The sequence below is a fragment of the Oncorhynchus mykiss genome, chromosome 27 (genome assembly GCF_013265735.2).
Source record: "Oncorhynchus mykiss isolate Arlee chromosome 27, USDA_OmykA_1.1, whole genome shotgun sequence".
Lineage (NCBI taxonomy): Eukaryota > Metazoa > Chordata > Actinopteri > Salmoniformes > Salmonidae > Oncorhynchus > Oncorhynchus mykiss.
In genome coordinates this window covers 28,020,001-28,043,947 of record NC_048591.1, presented here as the reverse complement: position 1 = coordinate 28,043,947, position 23,947 = coordinate 28,020,001, and the positions used below count along the sequence as shown (strand labels likewise).

Genomic DNA, 23,947 nt, shown 5'->3' with positions numbered 1-23,947 from the left:
AACTCAAAGCCGTTCTGTAAGAGTTCCAGGTCAGGTATCACAGGCCTGTCTGTGGTCGTAGTGTTTCCACACACACCAATAATACCGCACGGTGGTGTCCACTCTCTTGAAGTCCGTAGACAGCTGCACCAAGAGTTACGCCAGGCCCCTGGAGTCAGTCGAGGGAAAAAGAGTGGAGCTGGTGCACCCCTACCCTTCCACTCAGCCCCCTGTCATGTCCCAGACTCAACAGCTCCAGATAACAGTAGTGGATCTGAAATGTAGTGGTGGGGGTGCCAGCTGTGATGCCAGTCAGGATGATGGAAAAACGCTGAAGGCAACCTGCGATTGCATGGTGACACCCCGGGCCACATAGATGGAGAGAAAGGAGGGGTCAGCTTGGTCTGCATGCAGGTCAGTTGGAGATCCCAGAAAAGGAAGCGCGTTTTGTTTCTCCATAAGGCCACAGTGTTGTACAGACTGGAGAGGCCAGGGCAGATGAGCAGGCCTTCACACAACTCCCGAGACCCCGGTTCTGCACCTTCTCCCTGTCAGTCACCCAGGTCAGCGACAGGACTCACCCCCACCCCGTCTGGTTCCTTGACTGTGGCGAGCACCAACAAAGCTGAGATCTACATTTTTTTTGGTCTCCACAGACAGTCTTAGTCACAACCGTGAATTCAGACACCATTCTTACCCCCCAGGCCTCTATGTCCACAGCTGTCATGATGGGACCGAACGACAAGACACAGCCACCCAGCACATGAAATGGAGACCGTGGCTACTGCACTACATACAATAATCTAGAAACCTCACATTTAGCCCAATCTTCACAGCCCAATTCCTTCGATGTCACAATATAATTGTAAATATGTAGTTACAGCTGACAGTGAGGTTAGTTCTCCATTGACAGAGTGTTTTCTATTGAGTTTTTACATCCACAGCATGAGAATCCACAGGCAAAGTTGGAGTGAAAAGTCAGATAGGAACAAAAAAAATCAGATCGACCTTTATTTAGTTACAATATAGATTTCTTTTTAAAATGTACAAGTACTTTATTTTCCTTCTTCAAGTTCTTTTGGTGTGTCGGGGAGGAGAGGAGTTGGCTTATTCTAACGAAATACTTCGTTGTCTTTTCAGCATTCAACCATTTTGAATTTATTTTTGAAACGTGGTGTAAAAACCCAACAACAAAAACAAAACAAACAAAAAGTATTCCCAAATCCAGTGGTTGTGTTCCTCCATCGAAGTGTAATGGGGTGTATCTGGAGGGCTGGTAGGGCCAGACTCCAGAGATTAGATGAGAAGAAGGGGTCTAGGAGGGGTGTGGTGGAGCTGAGAAGGGGTTGAGGGGTGGTGGGCGGGGGGGGGGTCAGGCAGCAAGGTTCAAAAGCTGTCAACCCAGGTACCCAATGCTCGCTCTGCCAGTGTGCGGTTCACTGATAGCAGCTGGAGGGAAGCGGAGAGAAAGATGGAGAAAGGTAGATTCATCAGATTAGTGTCAAATGTCATCATTGATACCGACAGTGTCGTTAGCCAGCCATTGGAATGTTTCTCTGAAATGTCTAGGTTTGTTAAATACAGAAGTATATGAACCATACACCAAAGACTACTCACGTCACCAAATGTACATTTACACAATTCTATTGTAGCATCTCAAACATGTCCATGACAAATCCCATGATCAATGTGAACGTACCTCTTCTCCAACCATATTCCACATCTGGACCAATGGGAGACCAGTGTTGTTGTCGTAGTTTGTGACCTGGAAGACAGGAAACAGCCGGGTTAGCAACAAATAACCTTCTGTGGAGCGTGCAGTGCCTTCGTTAGTCTCACGGTGCTGGAGGCTGTATTTTTGGTACCTGTGCAAGCAGTGCTACCCCTCTCGTCATCTCCTCCAGTGCAGAGGTGGCCTCTGTTGAAAAGCTCTTCTCTCCTGTGGATGGATGCATATATAGATGTGTTAACGCAATTGACAACAGTAGATTTGACGACTTCCCACAGACAGGATGACTTTGGAACAGTTTGACATTCAATTGGATTTGTTTCTTGATTTTGGAAATCGTCCTTGAGAATAAGACATCTATCGCAATTGTAAAGTGATACCATGTCAAACAGCTAAATAAAATGACATTACCTAGAAGGGGGGCAATGTTGTCCAGTAATACTTCTGCACCTTGGAACGGTAATGTTACGAAGTCCGACCTGAACATAAGGATTTCACATTAGAGCAGTCAGTGTGCAGAATGGTCCGCCATCTCTGCTTCCATAACATTCTGTTCCCTATAATGATACACAACTCTTCTTTTTGACCAGAGGGGGACACAAATACCTAGCAGGACTGTGGTCTATTTTATGTATATGTTTATGTCTATTTAGGAAAGAAATGAAGGAACATTTTATTTAAAACAGCTTTGAAAGTATGGAAAGATGCCATTTCTTCTGAATTTCAGTTCTGAAAACTTTCTCTGAATAGACTTAAATAAAATTGCATCTGAGGGGGGCCCACCTTATTTGTCGTAGTGTGTCAATCTTCACTCTGTCATAGCCGCCATAGTCCACATATCGGATCTCAACCTCGTTGGTGTCTTTGTAGAAGGAGATGACCTGGGCTCTCCACCAGGCTCCCTCTACCGCTGGCGCCGCACAGATCACCCCCACTGAGACAGAGGGAGAGCATCGAGTCTGGATCACACATCTGGTTCAAAAACATAGTCACACACGTCTCTCCTTGGGGGTCTCTTACCCTCAGCAGGCGAGGGCAGGGTGGGTGTCTCTGGCTGGGAGTAACACAGGAACATCTGCTGGTCCAGGCTGCGCAGGGCGTGGTACGTAGGGTGTGTGTGCTGCTGGACGAAGAGGTGACCCGCCGATACAATGTTCACTACGATCACCTCTACGGTCACACCGCTGGGGAGAAGAAGCTGGGAGAGGAAACAGAGAAGTTAACAACTTTCAAAGGGGAAGCCATTAGCTTAGACATCTCATTATTTTAGTTAAACCACTTTCTTTGACAAGTCTTGATATCAATTTGGGGAACCTTAACTGTCGTGCAAATAAAGCATGTTTGAACAGATTTGAGAGACAGGAAGAGAGACACCATCCAGGCTCTCTAGGTACCATCCTTACCCAGGTGGTCATGGGCAGTGAGGGCAGCGTGAGCGGCAGAGGTGGGGGGGCATAGAGGTTGGTCAGGTCCAAATCCTTAAACTTCTTCCCGATCAGGGACAAGGCTTTGTCCACCTGCTGCTGGGAACCTAGAAGGGACACACATTTAAACAAACAGAATTCTACCACCAGTTCACTAGCCGAGTCACTCCTGCTCCTTCTGACAGTACAGCATTATACTAAACCTCACCCTCTATGTGGCAGATCTGGAACTCTTGAGTGTAAGGGAGGGTGGAGATGTAGATCTTCGCACCAGAGCTTTGCTTCAGGAAGCTCACGTATCGCCCCTGTTTCCCAATTAACCGACCCACCAGATGCTGAGAGAGAGAGAGAACAGAGACAGTAGAACACATTACAAGGAGATATTGGGTTAGAATTTATGTGATTTCCTATGAAAACTAGTCAATAAATCAAGTCTCGGTGGTGTGTGGGATGGAGCAGGCTCACCTTTGGCACCTCAATCTCCCAAATGATGAGTTCAGAGCCCAGAGCCATGGCAGGGCTGCCACTGTCCCTAGCTCCCATGGTGCAGCCGCTGTCGACCGAGTCCATGCTGTTCACATCCGAGCCTGGACACACACACACACAGTTGAGTCAGACAGGTATTTTATTCGCCTCACAATTGCACACCCAGACAAGACAGGTGTCTCTCACAAACATGTACCATACAAACACACGACTCGCCTGGATAACCTGAAGGTTCAGAGGATCCTCATAAAATACCAAAAACACTAAATAAAGTAAACTCGTGCATATGTTTAAGACATTCACCAGATCACCCATACGCCATTGAGCTGCTACTCAAACTAATCACAAACAGTGAATAAGACCACTAACATTCATCTAGTCCATACGTGCACACACCACCATGGCATGTCTGATCACTGCTGCTCTGACAAACCAAAAACACAATGACACTCGAGTTCACCTTCTGTGTGACTGTGACCTCTAATCTTTTCAAGAACACCCAGCTTTAGGTGTGACTCATGTTTGTGACACAGCCACAATCCCTATAGCCCCAGGGTGGTATCTAGTAAAAACACAGCCACAGTCCCTATAGCCCCAGGGCGGTATCTAGTAGAAACACAGCCACAGTCCCTATAGCCCCAGGGCGGTATCTAGTAAAAACACAGCCACAGTCCCTATAGCCCCAGGGTGGTATCTAGTAAAAACACAGCCACAGTCCCTATAGCCCCAGGGCGGTATCTAGTAGAAACACAGCCACAGTCCCTATAGCCCCAGGGTGGTATCTAGTAAAAACACAGCCACAGTCCCTATAGCCCCAGGGCGGTATCTAGTAGAAACACAGCCACAGTCCCTATAGCCCCAGGGTGGTATCTAGTAAAAACACAGCCACAGTCCCTATAGCCCCAGGGTGGTATCTAGTATCCAGCTACTTTTTGGAGATGACATTAGTTGGAATTGGAAAGCTGCATCACAGAAGAAGAGAGTTAACCCTCCCCTTCACACACTCTTGCCAACTTCTGAATAGAATCATTTTACCAGATCTAAGACCAAAGCCGGTGACATTCCAAATGATTAACACTTAGTTTGTGCTACATTTCTCTCAGCTTTTTAATGTTGGTAGATGTATTCTAATGTTGAACAAAGGACTCTGTGCTGACACAGAAGGCTTCCTCCTTCTTCCCACAGCTTGCCCCTCTGTCTGGAGAAACTGTAAATAATGATGGAAATCAAAAGGCCTCATTACCACGTAGGGGAGACTACGACAGACAAGTGTCCATGAGCCTCAATCATGCTCTGTCTGGGTATTTGAGCAGCTAAGGGGAGCCATGTGTACATCAGTGCTGGGGTGTGCCATGAGCCTGACCTCACTACAGGGTGTGGCGTGTGCTCCTACCTCCAGACTGATCGGTCTCAGTCTCACTCGTCCCATGAGAACCGTTCCTCAGGCCCATGCCGTTGAACCTCTTCACTTGGCCAACAGCACCCAGCACATGGCCTGGTAGGGCTGCCATGACCTCTGCCTCGGTCACTACCTCTTCTGGGGCTTGGGGCAGACTACCCTCCACCTCAGACATCCCTGACACCTGGATCAGATCCTCCTGGTTCTCCCTGCTCTGCTGGTCCTCACTGCTGACCCCATCCTCAGAGTGGCACGTACTACAGGCTGAGTCCTCTGCCACCATCACCCCCCCATCTCCCTTCAGTTTGTCCAGGTTGCTAGGCACGCCCCTCACTTCTTGCCTCCCCTCCTGCGGGGATGCTGTTGCCCAGGAGTTACTCAGTGCGTTCGCTGTCCCCATGTGCTCCCATGCCGGGGTAGGCGGGCAACCATTGGGGATCCCTTCTTTCTGCTGCTCTCTCCACTCTGTCTCAGAGTGGCTTATTGGGGAGGGCCCTTCCTCCATGTTCCTTGTGAGTGGCTCTTGCTCAGAGCATGGCCTCCCATTGGCCAGTGGGGTGCTTCTGAAGCTGTGCTCGGTGGCGGATTGGCCGAGCCAGGTCTCTGGACAGGAGGTAACACTGAGGACCTCCTGGGTGGCTGCAGAGATGACCTCAGTGATCAGACCTGCTGCCAGGTACTCCAGCTCCTCAGTGCTGCCAGGTGCCCCGTTCTCTTGCTGGGGGCCTTGGGCTGGGGAGGCCAGAGTACTGGTGATGATGGCATGGTAGGAGCCCTGCGATGATATGGGGGTCTCTGGGAAGAGGGGTTCATGTATGACTACTTTCAGGGCCCGGGCCGGCATCTCAGCTGAGATGACAGGCGAGGAGGGCAGCTCATCTTTGGTACTGCTGGAGGAGACCGGGAGCGAATCTTTAGCCACTAGCTCCACCAGCAGGTTCTGTGTGAAGGCCACTGCTGCCTCATGGGCTGCTGCCACCTCTCCCTCTGGATCGGGCCTCTCTGCATTCGTCAGGTCTGCTGCTATGGAGGAACTAGTCGTGGCGTGGGCCGTCTGGGAGAGTACAAGTGCTTCTGATGCTGTGGAGATGGCCTCCTTCACTGGAGCAGGGACCTGCTCGGTAACCGTTGATTTCACCGGCACTGTAACCAAGGCAATGGTGGCTGGCGGGCTCTGCACAGTGGCCCAGTGTTCTCCCGGGGGGCCCGAGCTCCCCTCCCCTGTCTGTGTTGGTAAAGGCGAGGCTGCGGGAGAACTGCTCCTGGGTGTCTGTCGGCAGCTATCTACACCAGGGTCTGTGACTGCGCTGGCTCTGTCTGGGTGGTGGGAGGCCCTCTCTGTAGGTGAACAGGAGGTACTCTGTACCTCTACTGCCTCGGCCTTAATGGCCGGGATGTGAATCTGTGCTACGACGTCCTGTTCTGTTGACTGTTGCTCGTTGGCCTTGGATGGTCTCACTCTGCTGCTGGTTGTTGGGGTAATGGCTGTCCTGCAGGGGGACACTGTCCCTTTCTCTACCAGGCCGTTGCTGCCCTCACTGAGAGCCGGGGACATCAGCAGGCCCATGGCCGCTGCCCCCTCTTCGCTGTCGCGGTTGGTGATTTGCTCTTTCTTGCGTGAGATGTACCACCACCAGCCTATAAGCGCCAGCACTCCAGGCAGCGTGTACGGGACAATAGACCGGAACCTCAGTGGCATCTCCTCAGGACCCTAGCAACTACACCTGTATGTGGAGGGAGGGATGGAGGGAGGGAGAGAGAAAGGCAGAGGTTAGCTTATTGGGGGGAGATATGTGCATCTTTCAGTTTCACTCATTTTGAGATTGGGACTATAATGTCAAATAGGATATTAAGTTAAGACAAACTGGCTAACATTTTTAATAGCCTAAGGATCTTGTTTGACACTTAGCCCCCCAAAAATAGGCCCTGCGAGTTGCATATCTCTGGGTATTATGATAGTGTAAAGACTATAGCAGGTACACTATAGCAGTGTAGTGTGTCCATGTGTAATCACACATACAGCAACTAGAAGGGTGTGCGAGTGGCAAATCGATTCAAAATGGATCAGCCCTGTTCACACAGCTCTGACAATAAGTACGGCACTGGGAGAACATGTGACGATCATAAGGAAACGGTCCTATGATGGACAAAAAGGCTAAGGAAGTAATACTTTAGAAACTATCATGGTTGTTAACAGGTGCGCGCAGAGCTGGAAAGAAACGACAGTAATGAAACCTGGTGAGGCGTTACTCCTGAGAATAGGCATAGACTAAACAAATGACTTACAGTGAAGTAGTGAAGTCATTCATGCAAATATCTCACACACACCACACCCACTTGATGAGCTACACAACGCTTTCAGATACACTGACACAGAACTTTTGTCAACAGCTCCTGGTGAACAAAGTCGCAGCGGCCTGAACATAATATACTCCTTTTGACTGTTGACATGAATGAACATACACATGCCTGTAAAAGCCCCATACCGGACATTGGTCACGCCACGGTTTTCTACTGCCTCATTGAGAAACGTTCAAACACAGAGACATTCCCATTCCTGTGGCTTGAAGTAATATTTGTTTCTACTTCTGAACTAAACCAAGCTGCAACGAAAATACCTAGTTCCTAGCAGGAGAAGCAGCTGTGCCACCATCAGGGCTAATGTTTAACCTCCCTGTACCTACTGGGCATGCCCAGATGCTCCACTGCTGATAGGTCGAAGCACTCAATGTTAAAAAAGGAAGTCCGTGCATGCCTTTCCTTAACAGACCCAGACTGGAGAAGGAATGCATCACAGGGGTGACTCCCTCGGCTGCCCCCCCCCCCCCCCTTCTTCTTTCTCCCAGCCTACTAGGGTGTGTAACGGCTGGGCTTCCACTGCCCCTTAGCAAGCACCAACACACACAGCAGGCACATACACAGGAGCCAGGTCAACATGAACCTGGACTTTAAACTCTATGGCCCAGAAGGTGCAGAACACACTGTGAACCTGGAACTGACAGAACCAGTGTCAGTCTGACCTTTCATGTACCCTGTACAGGTAGGGTATATGAAAGGTCATATTCACAGAGCGGCTGTATGCGAGAAGCTATTCACTGCAGTTAACCATAGTTCAGTTCCTTCATACCCCACAACTGAGGAGGACTTTACTTTCCAATGAGCAGAAACTTGTCCCATTGATATTAGCCATTTGCTTAGACAATGGCTTGAAAATGAGGACCTTCCAGGCCCATTTGTATGAGTCCATTACATATTTAACCTGTTCAAGGGACAACAGCACACAGCAGAGGGCAGCAGAAGCAACACACTAATGACTTCCTAGAAACCTCCACACCTGACAATACGTGAGAACCTCAACAAGCCTCTTGTTTTACAGAGCTTATGCACCTATAAGAGGCTCTGAGATGAATGACATGGGATTAGGAGAGGTGAATTGTGGGCTGCCCTAACACTGACCCAAGTAAAGGTATTGATGTGCAGGGGAAAAACAGGTAGGCTTCAAATGCCTCCAGATAAACCAAGACTGGGTCATTTTCAGTAGGGTAGAGTTCAAAAACAAGGGTTTCTTATTCGACAAGTTCACCAATGAAGCGTTTACACAGGCAGTCCATTTCTGATCATTTCCCCACTAATAGGTCTTTTGACCAATCTCACAGGATATTTTTCAGATCTGATCAGTCAAAAGACCAATTAGTGGGACAATTTTTTTGGGCTGCCTGTGTCAATGCAGCCTTAGCACCTTCACATTTCAAAACCTGTTCTCCCTATTCGCTATGAGCCAGTAGTTTATCAAAACATAGCATCAGTGGCATGTTCCGCAGTGAATGGCAAGGTGCATGGACCTGGTTAGTAAATTATACATCACTTGCTGTCCATCTCAAGTGTCCATATGCAAATGACATTATGTAGCCTTATCTTATATCATTAGCATATATCCAAACTATTGTAGTATGCTCCTTTGGCTAACTAAAAACCTTGTGTAGGCTGAAAAACACAGTGCCATCATCAGTCCTCTTTCACCTTTGTAACAAATGTATGCATTCTAAAAACCTTATACAACATCTAAACCAGCAGACTGGAGAAGGGATATAGTAGGGATATGTGCAGTGATGTGCAGTAGCAGACTGGAGAAGGGATATAGTAGGGCAGTGATGTGCAGTAGCAGACTGGAGACGGGATATAGTAGGGCAGTGATGTGCAGTAGCAGACTGGAGAAGGGATATAGTAGGGCAGTGATGTGCAGTAGCAGACTGGAGACGGGATATAGTAGGGCAGTGATGTGCAGTAGCAGACTGGATATAGTAGGGCAGTGATGTGCAGTAGCAGACTGGAGAAGGGATATAGTAGGGCAGTGATGTGCAGTAACAGACTGGAGAAGGGATATAGTAGGGCAGTAGCAGACTGGAGACGGGATATAGTAGGGCAGTGATGTGCAGTAGCAGACTGGATATAGTAGGGCAGTGATGTGCAGTAGCAGACTGGAGACGGGATATAGTAGGGCAGTGATGTGCAGTAGCAGACTGGAGACGGGATATAGTAGGGCAGTGATGTGCAGTAGCAGACTGGAGAAGGGATATAGTAGGGCAGTGATGTGCAGTAGCAGACTGGAGAAGGGATATAGTAGGGCAGTGATGTGCAGTAGCAGACTGGAGAAGGGATATAGTAGGGCAGTGATGTGCAGTAGCAGACTGGAGACGGGATATAGTAGGGCAGTGATGTGCAGTAGCAGACTGGAGACGGGATATAGTAGGGCAGTGATGTGCAGTAGCAGACTGGATATAGTAGGGCAGTGACGTGCAGTAGCAGACTGGAGACTGGATATAGTAGGGCAGTGATGTGCAGTAGCAGACTGGAGACGGGATATAGTAGGGCAGTGATGTGCAGTAGCAGACTGGATATAGTAGGGCAGTGATGTGCAGTAGCAGACGGGATATAGTAGGGCAGTGATGTGCAGTAGCAGACTGGAGAAGGGATATAGTAGGGCAGTGATGTGCAGTAGCAGACTGGAGAAGGGATATAGTAGGGCAGTGATGTGCAGTAGCAGACTGGAGACGGGATATAGTAGGGCAGTGATGTGCAGTAGCAGACTGGAGACGGGATATAGTAGGGCAGTGATGTGCAGTAGCAGACTGGATATAGTAGGGCAGTGATGTGCAGTAGCAGACTGGAGACTGGATATAGTAGGGCAGTGATGTGCAGTAGCAGACTGGAGACGGGATATAGTAGGGCAGTGATGTGCAGTAGCAGACTGGATATAGTAGGGCAGTGATGTGCAGTAGCAGACTGGAGACGGGATATAGTAGGGCAGTGATGTGCAGTAGCAGACTGGATATAGTAGGGCAGTGATGTGCAGTAGCAGACGGGATATAGTAGGGCAGTGATGTGCAGTAGCAGACTGGAGACGGGATATAGTAGGGCAGTGATGTGCAGTAGCAGACTGGAGAAGGGATATAGTAGGGCAGTGATGTGCAGTAGCAGACTGGAGAAGGGATATAGTAGGGCAGTGATGTGCAGTAGCAGACTGGAGACGGGATATAGTAGGGCAGTGATGTGCAGTAGCAGACTGGAGACGGGATATAGTAGGGCAGTGATGTGCAGTAGCAGACTGGATATAGTAGGGCAGTGATGTGCAGTAGCAGACTGGAGACTGGATATAGTAGGGCAGTGATGTGCAGTAGCAGACTGGAGACGGGATATAGTAGGGCAGTGATGTGCAGTAGCAGACTGGATATAGTAGGGCAGTGATGTGCAGTAGCAGACGGGATATAGTAGGGCAGTGATGTGCAGTTGCAGACTGGAGACGGGATATAGTAGGGCAGTGATGTGCAGTAACAGACTGGAGAAGGGATATAGTAGGGCAGTGATGTGCAGTAACAGACTGGAGACTGGATATAGTAGGGCAGTGATGTGCAGTAGCAGACTGGAGACTGGATATAGTAGGGCAGTGATGTGCAGTAGCAGACTGGATATAGTAGGGCAGTGATGTGCAGTAGCAGACTGGATATAGTAGGGCAGTGATGTGCAGTAACAGACTGGAGAAGGGATATAGTAGGGCAGTGATGTGCAGTAGCAGACTGGAGAACGGGATATAGTAGGGTAGTGATGTGCAGTAGCAGACTGGAGACGGGATATAGTAGGGCAGTGATGTGCAGTAGCAGACTGGAGACGGGATATAGTAGGGCAGTGATGTGCAGTAGCAGACTGGAGAAGGGATATAGTAGGGCAGTGATGTGCAGTAGCAGACTGGAGACGCGATATAGTAGGGCAGTGATGTGCAGTAGCAGACTGGAGACGGGATATAGTAGGGCAGTGATACGCAGTAGCAGACTGGAGACGGGATATAGTAGGGCAGTGATGTGCAGTAGCAGACTGAGACGGGATATAGTAGGGCAGTGATGTGCAGTAGCAGACTGGAGAAGGGATATAGTAGGGCAGTGATGTGCAGTAGCAGACTGGAGAAGGGATATAGTAGGGATATGTGCAGTGATGTGGGGGGAAGGAGTCACTGGGACTTCATGAAGGACAGGGATTAGAACGGGGTCAATCAGATACCATTAGTCACACAGGGTAAGACTGGCAGGACCACCCCCTCCCCCTCCCAGAGCAGCCCCCACCACCACTATGACACCACCTGGCCCAGTTGTGGCTTCTTAAGCATCCCTATATAACAAGCTAACCATAACATCTGCCCCCAGGGTAGACAAAAACAAACATGCCCCCGTCATATATCCAGGCTGTAACACAATCGGCTGTGATTGGGAGTCCCATAGGGCCAAGCACAATTGGCCCAGCATAGTCCGGGTTTGGCCGGTGAAGGCAGTCATAGTCAATAAGAATTAGTTCTTAATTGACTTGCCTAGTTAAATAAAAGGTTACATTTAAAAATGTAAAAACTATGTGGCCTGCAGAGCACAACAGTTCTCTCAATAAAACTGGGTAGAAAAGCAGAAGAGTAAAAGCTTTAGGAGTTTCACATTGATATGTACAGGATTTTCTGATCAAATGTTGGATGGAAGACATTGGATGGAAGGTCTAATATCATAGAAATTAATGAACAGTGGCATTATATAATATTAAGATGCATTTTGATAATATTGTGCTGGAAAATGTTATTTAACTGAATAGATTGCAAGTTGCAAGACTCTTCATCACAACACCAACGGAGTTTATAACTTGAGCAACCATCAGATTGATAATGCAGAGCAGAGGAGCCCTATCCCTGGCAGTTGTGCATTTGAGGCTAGCCCCACACCAGGTTCCCTGTTCCTGCCTTGTCAAAACAATGTCTGGATGTATAATGACATTCAATGATTGCCCTCATCCTGAATAGCCAATTTAGTCAGCACCACTTAACTTAAAATGTACTGATTAATAACCATGACAACATTCTTCGTCTAATACTAACCAGCAACATGGTGGAAGATATCCAATGTGAATGAAACAGTAAACAAGGCTACGTCAGTTTTGCACAAGGCCAAATAGGGGCCTCTTGCAGAGTAAAGCTTTAGTAGAATACACACACCACACTATAACATCCTACAGTGTTGGATTAGGCAACGTGCTGGAACTAGTATCACGTTATATGCTGGACCTCAAGGCTGGTTCATTATAGATTCCTCTAATTCTGCAGACTAGTTTAACAAGCGAGACCCTACGTGAAGGTCCATGACACCTTGCTAGCTAAAGACGTGCCTCAGACTAACTCATTTATCACCTGATTTACTTAACCAAAAGCACATCTCAACAGGTTGTACAGGTATCCTCATGACATGGGACTAGACGGTGGGTCTTTCCTCTATAGTTCGTACAAGCAAGCTGGATGCTGATGACAGAGTGCACCCATCAGAGCAACTCCTTCAAGTTTGCAGTGTATCTAAAAAAATACATATACTATTTTGCTCAAAACATATTTTGGGGTACCATTATGCGTGTACATTACTGTATCTATACTGGATATTGTTTTTCAAAAGGCAAAGTTCAAAAGTCGCTAGTGTGCGTTACAAAAATCCCGTGTGTCATGAGTTGTTCTGACATTCACCTTCGACAAGGTTAGAATAAACAACGCCCACTACACAAAGTTAGTCCAGTCGCATAACAAAAGGATGTGGTTACTATCTTTCTCTGCGCACACTCGCCATGTGTGCGTGTTTCACTCCACCGCCTGCCTAGGCATGCCTACTTACTGGAGACTCGAAAAAAATCAAGCTGCGCTGCTGTACGACCTTGGAGGTAGATAAGGGAAGGGTCACTCGGTATTTGCTTTACATGTTACAAACCATACAATGCGCTGAGCACGAGCAGTTTATTACACAGCGATGCTGCATTGGGAATACGAGGCAACCTTGTAAAAGACCTACGATTATAATGCTTCTCCCCCCAGTCGAGAGCTTTCTAGTCCTCAACTGTAAGCAATCCTACGAGGAGAATTAATCCCATAGCAGTGTACATAAAATGTGATGGCGAATATTTACATTAGTTTCATTGTACACCATGACTGCGTCCTATAAAACAGGGCCTCAATTAACGTTTCAGGGAATATTTGATGGTTGATTGAGCAGGCAATATTTGGGTCGACGTTAATGGGGCTTCAGAAATAGCCTATGCACCGCTACTTGACAACCTATAGCAAACACTTGTCATTCCAGAGCAGAGACTGGAAAAGTTGAGGCTCCCAGTGCTTGTGCAATAGCTGCATAAGGGCAGAGTGTTTGGGCTAGGTAATTTGCTAGCTATGACCTACACTGAGTGTAATAAAAGCATGGTAGGCCGCAACGCATGACGATTTGCAATGTATGAAGTTTACCGGGTTGCCCAACACTATTGTAATAAACACCAATTAAAACGAGTTAAATCACAATGACTTTAAATGATTTAACCAAACACGATATATTCAAGATCTTGGCGAAACCGTGCATTTATGTGCCTAATTAATTGAAGCATTAGGCTACGGTTAGCCATTTTCGTTGAGTCTGAACTCTTTGACACTTCTATCACAATGTTACTGCGAGGCACGCGGCAAACTGTTCCGCTACAGTAACATTTAAATTGTGTCCTGGCAGTCGAGAGAGTAGATCGTGACCAAACGTCGCATATATTGTGCATTATGATAGTGGTAGTCATGAAGGCTAGCCTGGCAATGCTAGGCTAACTCTGCAGCGTGGGCCTCGAAACCTTCACGTTAGCTTGCTAGCTGGACATCGTGGATAACCACCTTGATTGCTAGCAATTAACATGATCCGTCCAAGCAAACTCATGGACATAAAATTGTGATTTATATGTTGAGTCCATTGTCATTTTAGGACGCCGAGTAAACTACATAGTTAGATGTCTACGTGAAACATGTATTCAATGACAAGGGCTTCAGCCGCTGCACATTTCTAGAATGACGATACATTTGTAACCAATTTAACGAAACGACTGTTCCATTTATTTGAATGAACTTTGTAGTGCAAAATTGTAGCCAACTGGCGAAACAACTCGAGATTGTTACATTGATGCAACTAGCCAAGCTACATATCAAACTGACATTTCTGTGGGTCTCTGGCTGTCAATTTTACATTAGCAGCCCTGGACAATACTTACAGTATACAAGCGTCCTCCGCGCCGCCACGGTGAATTAAAGTAGTGATATAAAACGTACGTATTCCGGGCCCGACTAAATCCCAACGTGTGCCCCCCCTACACTGTCTCTTTCTCTATCCTCCCCACGTGTTGACCATCCAAGCACTAAACTCTAAAAACAGACCTAACAGCTGATCAAACCTCGCGATAATGATGCAGAAGGGCGATGACAATAGAGACGGTAGTCTCGCGGGGTCATGCAGATGAAGTGAAGTTTTATTGTGACTAAGGACACAATTATCTCTGAGTAGTTCTTTAACTAAATATCCTTTCACATGAAACTGACTTCCTCGCTATACATGGTCTCTGTCTCATTGGACATGGGGAGAAGTCCAGAGAACGCTGAGGGGTGAACGGCTCATAAATGTCTGGAACGGAGTAAATGGAATGGAATCAAACACATGGAAACCATGTAGTTGATACCATTCCACCGATTCTGCTACAGCCATTAGCAAGAGCCCGTCCTCCCCAATCAAGGAACCACCAACCTCTGGGAAAATCTCAATGACACCCTCCTTGCGTCCTCTCCTCAAAAACCATTGGATGAGAAAGCTAGAAGTCCCTCCCCTCTGACCTTTTACGCCAATGAGGAGGAGAGGGGGCGAGAGGAGTACGCAATTGTGATTGTCCCATAGGCAGTCCTCGGCATTGTAGATTTAGTTCATGAGCACTTCTAATACCCAGAACTTCAGATTGTGTAAAAAAAATAAAAAAGGCTTTTAAGTAGAGCTAAACTTTAATTACTAACACTGGAATAATTAGGTGTATTTTTCACACATTATACAGCAACTTGTAGCTTTTTTTGTAAAGCAGTATTATACAATATCACACATTTACAGAGCAGGAAATAAACATTCTAAAATTGTACAGAAAATATTTACAGAGTTGAACATTCCACTTAAAAAAAAACATCCACCAACACTAGAGACAAAGATGTTGCACATCAATAAAACATGCCACATTTGAGGATATTCAACGCCACAAAACCCTTCACTGTGAATCAGAATAGAGCATGTCAACCACTCATTTAAGAGTCTATGGTTACTTACAATTTATGACCTTATCCTGATGGACACCAAGTGGCCATCCTAGATCCTGAAGGCAGCTATTCAAAACTGACACGTTCTTATGACAGTTACTCTGTTGATGAATTCACCCAAACTATTTGTCCTGACAGTTGTCTAATCTTAGTGGTCACAGGGATTCAAAAACAATACATACATACACCTTGATATTTAATTGAGTAAATTGCATGTTGCTGACAGGTGTATAAAATCGAGTGCATAGCCATACAATCTCCATAGACAAACATTGGCAGTAGAATGGCCTCACTGAAGAGCTCAGTAACATTTAACGTGGCACCGTCATAGGAGGCCACCTTTCCAACAAGTCAGTTCGTCAAATTGCTGTCCTGCTAGAGTTGCCCCGGTCAACTGTAAGTGCTGTTATTGTGAAGTGGAAACGTCTAGGAGCAACAACAGCTCAGCCGCAAAGTGGTAGGCCACACAAGCTCACAGAACGGGGCCACCGAGTGTTTAAGCGTGTAGCGTGGTTGCAACACTCCCTACCGAATTCCAAACGGCCCCTGGAAGGAACATCAGCACAATAACTTTTTGTTGGGAGCTTCATGAAATAGGTTTCCATGGCCGAGCAGTCACACATAAGCCTAAGATCACCATGCACAATGCCAAGCGTCGGCTGGAGTGGTGTAAAGCTTGCCGCATTGTACTCTGGAGCAGTGGAAACGTGTTCTCTGGCGGGATGAATCATGCTTCACCATCTGGCAGTCCTAAAGACAGATGCCAGCAGAACGCTACCTGCCTGAATGCATAGTGTCAACTGTAAAGTTTGGTGGAGGAGGAATAGTGGTCTGGGGCTGTTTTTCATGGTTTGGGCTAGGCCCCTTAGTTCCAGTGAAGGGAAATCTTAACGCTACAGCTCACAATGTCATTCTAGACAATTCTGTGCTTCCAACTTTGTGGCAACAGTTTGGGGAAGGCCCTTCCCTGTTCCAAAATGACAATGTCCCCGTGGTTTGTCAAAATCATCGTGGAACAATTTGACTGGCCTGCACAGAGCTCTGACCTCAACCCCATCGAACACCTTTGGGATGAATTGAAACAGACTGCGAGCCAGGCCTAATTGCCCAACATCAGTGCCGACCTCACTAATGCGCTTGTGATTGAATGGAAGCAAGTCCCCACAGCAATGTTCCAACATCTAGTGGAAAGCCTTCCCATAAGAGTGGGGGCTGTTCTAGCAGCAGAGGGGGGACCAACTCCATATTAATGCCATGATTTTGGAATGAGACGTTCGACCAGCAGGTGTCCACATACTTTTGGTCATGTAGTGTAGATTTCAGTTTTCCCTTTACAAATAATCAGTAACACTTGAGGTCCTGTCTCTTCCTTTCGTTTCCTTTCCTCATTCACTCCTTTGTTCAATTCAAACGGTTTCCATGGTGGTAAACCACACCTGCATCCTTCATAAATATATTCAGGGGAAATTTGAAATAAAAAAACAACAGGAGTACAATTAAGGCTATTCCACAGAAAGGGCTGGAAACAATTTGGCCACATGTATGGGTCAATAACTTAAATTAGAACGGTACGCACTCACATATTTAACTGTGTCCAATCTTTTCTGAAGTGGCATACAGTGCTTCAGGTATGACTTTCTGGATTGGTACACAGACTCAGGTATGACTTTCTGGAGTGGTACACAGAGACTCAGGTATGACTTTCTGGAGTGGTACACAGCGCTTCAGGTATGACTTTCTGGATTGGTACACAGACTCAGGTATGACTTTCTGGAGTGGTACACAGAGACTCAGGTATGACTTTCTGGAGTGGTACACAGCGCTTCAGGTATGACTTTCTGGAGTGGTACACGGGGACTCAGGTATGACTTTCTGGAGTGGTACACAGAGACTCAGGTATGACTTTCTGGAGTGGTACACAGGGACTCATGTATGACTTTCTGGAGTGGTACACAGAGACTCAGGTATGGCTTTCTGTAGTGGTGCACAGAGACTCAGGTATGACTTTCTGGAGTGGTACACAGAGACTCAGGTATGACTTTCTGGAGTGGTACACAGAGACTCAGGTATGACTTTCCGTAGTGGTACACAGAGACTCAGGTATGACTTTCTGGAGTGGTACACAGAGACTCAGGTATGACTTTCTGGAGTGGTACACAGACTCAGGTATGACTTTCTGGAGTGGTACACAGAGACTCAGGTATGACTTTCTGGAGTGGTACACAGCGCTTCAGGTATGACTTTCTGGAGTGGTACACGGGGACTCAGGTATGACTTTCTGGAGTGGTACACAGAGACTCAGGTATGACTTTCTGGAGTGGTACACAGGGACTCATGTATGACTTTCTGGAGTGGTACACAGAGACTCAGGTATGGCTTTCTGTAGTGGTGCACAGAGACTCAGGTATGACTTTCTGGAGTGGTACACGGGGACTCAGGTATGACTTTCTGGAGTGGTACACAGAGACTCAGGTATGACTTTCTGGAGTGGTACACAGGGACTCATGTATGACTTTCTGGAGTGGTACACAGACTCAGGTATGGCTTTCTGTAGTGGTGCACAGAGACTCAGGTATGACTTTCTGGAGTGGTGCACAGCGCTTCAGGTATGACTTTCTGGATTGGTACACAGACTCAGGTATGACTTTCTGGAGTGGTACACAGAGACTCAGGATTGACTTTCTGGAGTGGTACACAGCGCTTCAGGTATGACTTTCTGGAGTGGTACACGGGGACTCAGGTATGACTTTCTGGAGTGGTACACAGAGACTCAGGTATGACTTTCTGGAGTGGTACACAGGGACTCATGTATGACTTTCTGGAGTGGTACACAGAGACTCAGGTATGGCTTTCTGTAGTGGTGCACAGAGACTCAGGTATGACTTTCTGGAGTGGTACACAGAGACTCAGGTATGACTTTCTGGAGTGGTACACAGAGACTCAGGTATGACTTTCCGTAGTGGTACACAGAGACTCAGGTATGACTTTCTGGAGTGGTACACAGAGACTCAGGTATGACTTTCTGGAGTGGTACACAGACTCAGGTATGACTTTCTGGAGTGGTACACAGAGACTCAGGTATGACTTTCTGGAGTGGTACACAGCGCTTCAGGTATGACTTTCTGGAGTGGTACACGGGGACTCAGGTATGACTTTCTGGAGTGGTACACAGAGACTCAGGTATGACTTTCTGGAGTGGTACACAGGGACTCATGTATGACTTTCTGGAGTGGTACACAGAGACTCAGGTATGGCTTTCTGTAGTGGTGCACAGAGACTCAGGTATGACTTTCTGGAGTGGTACACGGGGACTCAGGTATGACTTTCTGGAGTGGTACACAGAGACTCAGGTATGACTTTCTGGAGTGGTACACAGGGACTCATGTATGACTTTCTGGAGTGGTACACAGAGACTCAGGTATGGCTTTCTGTAGTGGTGCACAGAGACTCAGGTATGACTTTCTGGAGTGGTACACAGAGACTCAGGTATGACTTTCTGGAGTGGTACACAGAGACTCAGGTATGACTTTCCGTAGTGGTACACAGAGACTCAGGTATGACTTTCTGGAGTGGTACACAGAGACTCAGGTATGACTTTCTGGAGTGGTACACAGACTCAGGTATGACTTTCTGGAGTGGTACACAGCGCTTCAGGTATGACTTTCTGGAGTGGTACACGGGGACTCAGGTATGACTTTCTGGAGTGGTACACAGAGACTCAGGTATGACTTTCTGTAGTGGTGCACAGAGACTCAGGTATGACTTTCTGGAGTGGTACACAGAGACTCAGGTATGACTTTCTGGAGTGGTACACAGAGACTCAGGTATGACTTTCTGGAGTGGTACACAGAGACTCAGGTATGACTTTCCGTAGTGGTACACAGAGACTCAGGTATGACTTTCTGGAGTGGTACACAGAGACTCAGGTATGACTTTCTGGAGTGGTACACAGAGACTCAGGTATGACTTTCTGGAGTGGTACACAGAGACTCAGGTATTAGAGGTAAACCAACTGGGAAGAAAGCCAACTGGCACTTTTATCTAAAGCACCTTGCATTGATATATATGGGAGATTTGCATGCACAAATCTCAAGTAAGGATTGGGCCCCTTCCTTTGAGAGGATGATGCTGTGGAAGCTGCAGTGCCATATGGGGACATTCATTTGTCACAATGACATTTCAACACAACATGTTGTGAAGTGGGAAACCAAATACAAAGAATCCTCCTTCCCATAGTGCAAGCTAGTCTTTCGTGCGGTGTTCCTGCATCTGCTGCAAGAGCGTCTGGGATTGAGGTCCTGTCCCATTGATTTAAGTAACCACCGTTCCAAACCTCTACCACTCCATGTCTGCAGATCCAAAGGGTCTGGAATGCAGATGGGTATATAACTTCCACCATATAGCTTCTACATGATGGATCTGCACAAATGGAAAGGTTAGGATGAAGGGGAAGGGAGTGAATGAGTCTGGTACTTTACAGGAGGAACAACAACCTTTAGACAACAAAGTAATGGCCGCCCTCATTTCCCTCAATACCTTTCATTTGGCGATAGGAGAAAATTCATAGATAGACTTCATTCAACCAGAGAAAGAGACACCCATGTGTGTGAACAGGAAATCAGGATGACATATTGGCATCTTATCAAACCAGAACTTCAAAATGATCAATTCTGTATCACACATTTATTTTTAATGTAACTGTTTTTTGTTAATGTTGTACTTTTTTATTTCACCTTTAACCTAAACTGAACCTTTAACTAAACAAATGAACTTAATTAACCTTTATTTAAGAATGATCTTAGACAGGTGGTAGACTTCAACATTGTGATCAATGTCATGACAATTTAAGCATTCACATAGTTGCTATTACTGATGGGTTTTGGCAAGTTTTGTGCATATTAATTCATTTTCGAACTGTAAACAAATCCAAATGCAATATAGAGAAAACATGATACAAATCAATAAAGGCCTTTCAATATTTACAAGGTTGCGTAGTCTTATCTAGTGTCTTGAAATTCATACTCTTGCATGGCAAACGTTGAAAAAAATAATAACTTCAATATGTAGTGAGGACTATCTGTACAGGTTAAATACTTTCAGGCAGCAGGGTATTATTGGTGATTGTACATTTGACTATCATGACATACAGTTAACAAGCAGCTCTACAGAGCAGCTCTACAGAGCAGCTCTACAGAGCAGCTCTACAGAGCAGCTCTACAGAGCAGCTCTACAGAGCATTCACCTAGAGTCAACATAATAGTTGATGATTAGTACCGGTTCTTTTCCCCAAGAAAGGCTTCACTTTATTCCACACATAATTATTCACATTGGAAAACCCTGACGAAGGCACACCATGGATAAAACAACCCTATTATTATTATTATTATTTGGACTAGTTATATAATCTATATCCTTTCTGTACATCTATATACATACATATGTACACAACTGGGAAGAATCTAAATGATAATGTGTGTCCAAATCCAGGTTTCAAGACTGTGGATTGAAGGTTTTGCAAACAGCATGACTATCCATCTGTTGGTCATTTGAGCTACCCTGCATAGATGGAAGTGGTGAATGGCTGCTGCAGCCTTGCTGTGTGAATGCGGTAGTGGGGTTGTTTTGGAGTAGACCGTAGGGTTGGAGTGGAGGCAAGAGGCTGTCCTTCAGTATACAGGTCCAAAATCCTAATTTTTTCCTCCCCATGGGCACGATGATGTCATAATGGTTCAACATGGACATTCACATTGATTCGCCCAGTCATCTTCCTATGTCACATAATGGTTCAACATGGATGTCCACATTGATTCACCCAGTCATCTTCCTATGTCACATAATGGTTCAACATGGACATTCACATTGATTCACCCAGTCATCTTCCTGTGTCACATAATGGTTCAACATGGATGTCCACATTGATTCACCCAGTCATCTTCCTATGTCACATAATGGTTCAACATGGACATTCACATTGATTCACCCAGTCATCTTCCTATGTCACATAATGGTTCAACATGGATGTCCACATTGATTCACCCAGTCATCTTCCTATGTCACATAATGGTTCAACATGGACATTCACATTGATTCACCCAGTCATCTTCCTATGTCACATAATGGTTCAACATGGATGTCCACATTGATTCACCCAGTCATCTTCCTATGTCACATAATGGTTCAACATGGATGTCCACATTGATTCACCCAGTCATCTTCCTATGTCACATAATGGTTCAACATGGATGTCCACATTGATTCGCCCAGTCATCTTCCTATGTCACATAATGGTTCAACATGGACATTCACATTGATTCACCCAGTCATCTTCCTATGTCACATAATGGTTCAACATGGATGTCCACATTGATTCGCCCAGTCATCTTCCTATGTCACATAATGGTTCAACATGGATGTCCACATTGATTCACCCAGTAATCTTCCTGTCACATAATGGTTCAACATGGACGTCCACATTGATTCACCCAGTCATCTTCCTATGTCACATAATGGTTCAACATGGATGTCCACATTGATTCACCCAGTCATCTTCCTATGTCACATAATGGTTCAACATGGATGTCCACATTGATTCACCCAGTCATCTTCCTATGTCACATAATGGTTCAACGTGGACGTCCACATTGATTCACCCAGTCATCTTCCTATGTCACATAATGCAGCACTCACCAAACATTATGTTGTCCAGTTCTTACACTGAATACATTATATATGGACCTGGATTCATTGAGAATTCAACAGCTTATTTCAGTCACCTTGACAGTTTCAGTCCTTTTAATGGCTAAAAAATACATTTTTAAAACCGGGACCACATTTCTGTACGTGAATAACAACTTAATCCATCCGAAGCCATCTCTCGATGGCTCTCCAGATGCAAGACAAACAAAGGTTAACACAGGGACACATGCAGGTTGACTTCCCCGAGGAGTGCAGCAAGATGTGTTGCATGGTGGGCCTTTGGATGACTATTGTTCTCTCCATCACTCCCTCTCTATCTCTTTGTCTCATACCATCTTATTGACGCAATGCCTCTTGAAGCTACCTGCGCTGCGCTGTTTCTGCACCTGACTGGCAGAGCCATGGCGGGTCCGTCCACTGGTGGAGAGAGCCGCACTGGGGGAGAGCTGCACATTCTCTTTATCCACGCCTGGACAGAGGGAAGAAGAGAATAGAGAGGGAAGAAGAGAAGGGAGGGGAGAATCATTCGCAGTCAGTCACTCAGATTCAATACTACTGTTGAACAGCAGATGGCGCTATGCCATAGCTTTGGTATAAAACTAAAGGCATAATCTCACCCTGAATGAAATCAACATCTCCAGCTTCCACTACAATGTCAAACAGAGAACACAATCTACCCTCTAAAAATATTTTTATTGTTGAATGGGGATTCTGCCCCAGCTCCTTTCTTACAACCACACCAGCACAAACAACACGATTACCAACGATTACTCTTTGCTTGGCAGTGGGTGGCAGACTTTAAATTGCTATTCTGGCCCTGGGTACAGTTAGTGGGTTTCTCCCTTTTCTCATTGGATTAGTTGTTTTGGTGTATTTTTACTGAGGGGAATGAGTTTGCTTGACCTCGGGGGTCACAAGGTCAAAGAGCAAGAGTACCTGGGAGGAGGAGGTGTGGCGCAAAAACAGCCGACTTAGAGCAAGGCAGAGAGGCTTCACAGAGAGAGAGAAAGATCGAGAGAAACAAGAATGAATGACCACAGCAACTAAGGACAAAGATGAGAAACACATTAAAACAAGGGTAACAGAACAAAAATAGGGAGAGAATGAGAGTCAAATACACTGAATGAAAAAAATGAACAACAGACAGCATGATGGATCTTTAGCACTGACATGAAGCAATGAAGAGATTTCAATCAGGCGGTTTTCAGATCAAATGGTTTTAGATACAGATTGTTTCTGGTCACTTTTCAACTGAGTGTAATGCAATAACGGGTGGCAGTTCTATATGTATTGTACCTATTTTATTTTCTAGGGGTGGTGTTTTAAATGGCATGAATAACTATATTAAAGGCTACTAAGAATGAAATGTATATATTTTTTTGTAGAAAGGCTAACAAAATATTGCATCTACTTCAGCAATATAGTACAAATACATAGCACTAATAATACAATGTATTTATTCTACAAGTAATCACAAAAACACTGGTATTAGCTAGGTGATTCTAAAAGCTAGCAGCTAGCATAGTGAGAACAGCAGACAGAAATGGATGCGTGATGGGAGTTAACACTGTTTG

General features: G+C 46.1%; 2 protein-coding genes across 6 annotated transcripts in view; both read right to left on the bottom strand.

Moving 5' to 3' along the window:
* Nucleotides 1–962: 962 nt before the first annotated feature.
* Nucleotides 963–14,967, bottom strand: LOC110507899 (A-kinase anchor protein 1, mitochondrial). Its single transcript, XM_021588302.2, has 11 exons — nt 14,600–14,967; nt 5,012–6,741; nt 3,598–3,719; nt 3,341–3,467; nt 3,112–3,239; nt 2,729–2,906; nt 2,492–2,642; nt 2,120–2,187; nt 1,845–1,918; nt 1,679–1,744; nt 963–1,428 (listed from the first exon to the last, which is right to left on the bottom strand). The coding sequence occupies exons 2-11, from the start codon at nt 6,714–6,716 to the stop codon at nt 1,366–1,368; spliced, it is 2,682 nt and encodes an 893-aa protein (XP_021443977.2). The 5' UTR covers nt 6,717–6,741; nt 14,600–14,967; the 3' UTR covers nt 963–1,365.
* Nucleotides 14,968–20,426: 5,459 nt separating this feature from the next.
* Nucleotides 20,427–23,947, bottom strand: part of LOC110507892 (neurofibromin) — a 107,784-nt gene continuing 104,263 nt past the window's right edge. For 3 of the 5 annotated variants that reach the window (XM_036964932.1, XM_036964933.1, XM_036964936.1), the window contains 2 exons: nt 23,310–23,363; nt 20,427–22,842 (listed from right to left, as the gene is read on the bottom strand). In XM_036964932.1, coding sequence (XP_036820827.1) covers nt 22,700–22,842; nt 23,310–23,363 — 197 coding nt within the window. In that variant the 3' untranslated portion in view covers nt 20,427–22,699. The remainder of the gene's footprint in view (nt 22,843–23,309; nt 23,364–23,947) is intronic. The other 2 variants (XM_036964934.1, XM_036964935.1) reach the window with 1 other exon arrangement.

What these genes read in the sequence shown, in the direction of transcription:
- LOC110507899 (XM_021588302.2), bottom strand. Translation starts at nt 6,716, where the DNA reads ATGCCACTGAGGTTCCGGTCTATTGTCCCGTACACGCTGCCTGGAGTG. An exon ending in CCAGATCTGCCACATAGAGG is followed by an intron (nt 3,240 to 3,340) that starts GTGAGGTTTAGT and finishes TGTCCCTTCTAG; the next exon opens with GTTCCCAGCAGCAGGTGGAC. An exon ending in GGAATATGGTTGGAGAAGAG is followed by an intron (nt 1,429 to 1,678) that starts GTACGTTCACAT and finishes GCTTCCCTCCAG; the next exon opens with CTGCTATCAGTGAACCGCAC.